The sequence below is a fragment of the Ursus arctos genome, unplaced genomic scaffold (genome assembly GCF_023065955.2).
Source record: "Ursus arctos isolate Adak ecotype North America unplaced genomic scaffold, UrsArc2.0 scaffold_11, whole genome shotgun sequence".
NCBI classification, from domain to species: domain Eukaryota; kingdom Metazoa; phylum Chordata; class Mammalia; order Carnivora; family Ursidae; genus Ursus; species Ursus arctos.
The window spans coordinates 51689639-51694322 of NW_026622775.1; the positions used below are offsets into that span (position 1 = coordinate 51689639).

General features: G+C 44.4%; 1 protein-coding gene across 1 annotated transcript; it reads left to right on the forward strand.

The window, feature by feature from the left end:
- The first annotated feature begins 1880 nt into the window (after window positions 1-1880).
- Window positions 1881-3443, forward strand: LOC113255510 (tripartite motif-containing protein 75-like). Its single transcript, XM_026499101.4, has one exon. The coding sequence runs from the start codon at window positions 1881-1883 to the stop codon at window positions 3288-3290; it is 1410 nt and encodes a 469-aa protein (XP_026354886.3). The 3' UTR covers window positions 3291-3443.
- The last annotated feature ends 1241 nt before the right edge of the window (window positions 3444-4684 follow it).

The window sequence follows — 4684 nt, forward strand, 5'->3', positions numbered from 1 at the left end:
TGACGTGAAGCTTTTTATAACCTATAAAGGATAGTTGTAATTACCTTACTTGGTTTGGATTTGCCATCCCAAAATACCCTCTTTTACAGCATAATGATTGTTTAAAGCTAATTATTTTTCAAAGGCAGCAAATGCAGGAGAATCGTTGAAAATAGAATAGATGTTGCCCTTTTGTGAGGGAAATTTACATTCATCAGAGAAATATCCATTTGTAAGGGTTTCTTGCCTGCTCAATCAGGAAGAGGGGCAGGACTAATCTCTAGAAACATTTATCTTTGGAGAGGGACTCAAATCTGCCTAACCTTGCCCTTGTTTACTCTGTTTTGCCTCCGACTACCCTCCCACCCCCAACGTCTTTCATCTAGCTGGGGATGGTATTTAAGGTGGTGGCTTAGGCCATTTGGGGGAGTTACTCAGTTTTCCTGAGTATCTCCCTTGTGTACAGGATGTATACATATTATAAAACTTGCGTTTGTTTTTCTGTGTTAATGTTTCTTTATTAGAGTGGAGTCTCGGCCAAGAACCTAGAATAGGGAGAAAATAGTATTTCCTACCCTATACCTCAGGACCAAGGATGACAAAAGCAGACCAAATTTGGTATATGTGAATTCAGAGCCATCAGAAAGCTATGTTTCAGGCTTCAAAATTGAGATTTCCTTAAGTTCTGTACTCTCACAGGGCAAAAATTTATAGTGATACTATGGTCCTTATTTACCTGATTCTAAGAGTTTGGGATTGTAGGGGAGGAAAAATTTTCCCTCCTGTCCATTTAGGTTCTGTGGCTAGTCTAAGAATTGAGATAGAATAGATTAACAGGAAAAAAATTTAATAATGTATTTGTGCACAGGAATGTCATAAAGATAGACTCGAAAGACCACCAGACGAATGAGACTTCCATACCATCCAGAGCTCAGGAAAGAGGTAGGGGCCTGGGACTTCCGGCCTTGGGGGAGGCAATTCCTGGGAAGGTGAGTGGAAAAAAATCTGTGGTAAACAAAGATTGTCACGTTATGCAGATAAGTCTCTTAGGTGAAAAAAGTTCTCTCTGGAGAGGTAATAACTCTCTTTTTGCTATGAACCCCCTTAAAATGTAAACTTCCTTTATAACTGCAGATTTCCCCCACGAATGGGGAAATTATTTTTTGAAGCCAGTTAAGATGGAGGTAAAGGGCCTTTCCTGATTCTGCTGTGTCTTGATTGCCTTCATCTCAAAATAATTCCCATACTAGTGGCATACTTTTGGGTGGCATGTTCTGAACGCTTTCAAGATGTGAAATGAATTCCTCCAAGTTAATGGATAGGTGACCAAGGCTATGTCTTAATTTGGGTGTTAACACATCTATCTGTCCCACAGCTCATGCCCTTCCCACAGCCCAAGTTGAGGTGAATGGGAGGTAGATGGGATGCAGGGATTGTGGTACCAAGTGGGTAGGGATAGATGGGGCATAATAATAAAGGCATGGGAATAAAAGATTGGGTTAGAAAAGGATAATCGGACTAGAATGTGGTAGTGGTTAAGACCACCTGAAATAAACCCAGAGTTTTTGTTTTGTTTTGTTTTGCTTTAAGGAAGTAATCCTCTCTCCTCCTCCTAAGGACATGATGTGAGGAAACAATAATTTTCCTGGGAGAGCTGCTTAGCTTGGCTTTATTTTCTCCGTTTCCAGAGGCTGGAGAGTAGTTGTCCAGCTGAGCTGTGACTGGCTGCAGGCTCTAGGACGGGCTCTTGGCAGCTGGAATTAAAAGGCCTGAAGATTCATGGGAACTTAGGAGCCGCCAGCAAAGTGAGGCCTGAGATTTTAGGGTGTAGCCACTTGTCACTGGGGAGCCCACGCTCCTGAAGAAAACCCACCTCAGTGCAGTCCTTCATTCACAGCTTAATGGCGGTCCCAGCAGCCCTGGCAGGACTCCAGGCAGAAGCCAACTGTCCCGTCTGTCTGGATTACCTGAGAGACCCCGTCACCACTGAATGTGGGCACAACTTCTGTCGCTGTTGCATCCAGCAGTCCTGGGCCGATCTGAAGGACAGGTTCCCGTGCCCTGTCTGCCGTCACTCGTGCCAAGAGAGGCACTTGAGGAGCAACACCCAGCTGGGAAGGATGATTGACGTTGCCAGGCTCCTCCACGTCACCAGGAGCAAGAAGAGGAGGCGGGAAGAGAAACACTTGTGTGAGAAGCATCACCAGGTCCTGACCCTCTTCTGTGAGGAGGACCTCGAGGTGGTGTGTCCCGAGTGCACACGGCCCCCTGACCACCAGGGCCACCAGGTGAGGCCCACGCAGGAGGCCGCCTCTCATCACAGGCAAAGGCTCAGCCGCTACATTGAGCCGCTGAAGAAGCAGGTGGAAGATGTTCAGAAATTAATAAACATTCAAAGCAAAAAACCCTTAGAGCTGAAAGAGAAGGTGGAAGACCAAAGACAGGAATTACTCTCTGAATTTGAGTGCCTGAAGCAATTTTTAGAACGTGACCAAGAAGCAGTTCTTTTGAGGCTAGCTGATGAAGAGAGGGACATTGAGCAGAAACTCAGTGCAAACATAACTGCATTTTCAAAGTACATCTCCACACTCAGAGGCCTACTGAGTAAGGTAGTAGAGAACAGTGTGCTGTCTGAAGTGGAATTGCTGTCACAAATTAAACATTTCTATAGGAAGTCTGAGGATGAGATCAGCCCATCAATTTTCTCAATCCAGTTAAGAAGAGAAGGCTGCAGCTTTCCTCCCCAGTACTCTGCTTTGCAGAAAATTATAAACAGATTCAGAGTAGACATTATCCTAGATGCTGAGACAGCACACCCTAATTTGATTGTCTCGGAGGATAAGAAATATGTGACATTTACAAAGAGAAAACAAAACGTTCCTCATTTTCCAAAAAGGTTTAAAGCCAATACAGTTGTCCTGGGTTTTCCATATTTTTATTCTGGCAGGCATTACTGGGAGGTGGAAGTGGGAGACAAGTCTGAATGGGCTGTGGGGATTTGCAAAGACTTCCTTCCCACAAAGGCCAAGAGATCTCGGTTGGCCTGGCAGGGGTGCTGGATGATTCAGCGGCGGGAAGACCGCTGTGAGGCAGTGGGAGCTGTTCCAACCCTGCTGCCCTTGGACGTGAACCCCAGAGGCATTGGCATTTTCTTGGACTGTGAGCTGGGTGAGATCTCATTTTATAACAGGACCGAAAAATCTCACATCTATACTTTTACTGACATTTTTACTAGGCCTCTTAGACCTTATTTCTATATAGGACCTGATTCAAAACCTCTCAGGATCTGTACGGAAACAGATTGCGAATGAAAACTCCCTGGACCGTCTTAGTTGTTTGTTTTAAAGAATGGAGGGTGGATAGGCTATTGTATTAATATGCCACTAAAGCTAATCCTTCCACTCCCCCCAGATTTTTCTTTACCAGTTCTTCCAAGAAGACAGTATTATTGAACGACTCTCTAGAAAATAGTGCTAGTAATGCCTCACTCAGGAATGTCAGCAGGGGTTTGCTGAGTGGGAGGGTGAGTGATCGTCAGAAAGTGCAGACCGAGTTTGCAAGGGATTAACCAGAACAACTGGTCAGCTTCACCACAGCCCTGTCAAAGTTGTGCTATGAAAACGTTGTGCTCTTCTGCCGTGTACGAGTTGTGTGCTAGGCAGGAGCCAGTTGTAACCTCGGCTTTCCGGAAGGGCACAATTGAAAGGGGTGGGGTGGGCATCCGGGAGAGCCTTTAACGTAGCAGGGTTTGACAGCTTTTCCCCTTACCTCGGAGGGGCCAGCTGCCGGTGGCGCTCCCCACATCTGCGTTCTTAGAAACTCTTCGCCTAGTTTTCATTTCAGTCTGAATTCTCGTTCTTATGCGTTGTATTTTACATCATCGGGACTTAGGCATTGAAGAGAATTGGAAAATCTTAGGTACCGTGCCAGAGTCACCAGGTAATAAAAACTATTCAGGCACGATGGCGTATCTATTTTTATTTAGCACTTTCTTAGAAGTGCAGCTAACTTTTACTGAGCCCTAACTGTGCCCCAGGAGTTACCGAATTTCAAAGCTACGGAGTGGAAGGCTCGGCTGCTAAAGATGCCCACACGTGTACATGCTGAAACCCTGGGACGCTGCACTAACTTCACCAGAAGGACCTAGGTTCTGCTCATTTTCTATGATGGACTTAAAACTAGTTTGCAAGATAGAGATAATACTTTTGCATGAAGATTGTATATATATATATATATATATGTGTGTGTGTGTGTATGACGCAGAGTTAACTTTCATATCTTTCCCTGTTTTGATTAAAACTTTATACCTTAGCCTCTTATTTCCATCTTGATAGCGATGTCATTTCCTCTTGTTTTTCCTCTTCCACCAAAAATCTTCATATTTTTGAAGAAAATAGAATCAATGAATGTGGGTCATTTTTTGGAGCTTGATCTGAACAACTAAAGACTTTGTGACTCAGGGAAATGGGACTCGGGTGGTGTGTTAAAGGTGTGCTAAAATGGAGATTCAGGAAATGTTCTTACTCTTAAAAATTCCTGGTGAAATATAATCAGGGTGCAGTTTTGTTTTTATGATTGCCACTAAAGAACTCCAGCAAAAAAAGGAGGACGGAGGGCAATACATGAGTGAAGTGTGACGACACGCTGATAACTGTGGACTCTAGGTGTTGGTGTGTGGACACTTGAGTGTCCTCTTTCCTGTAAC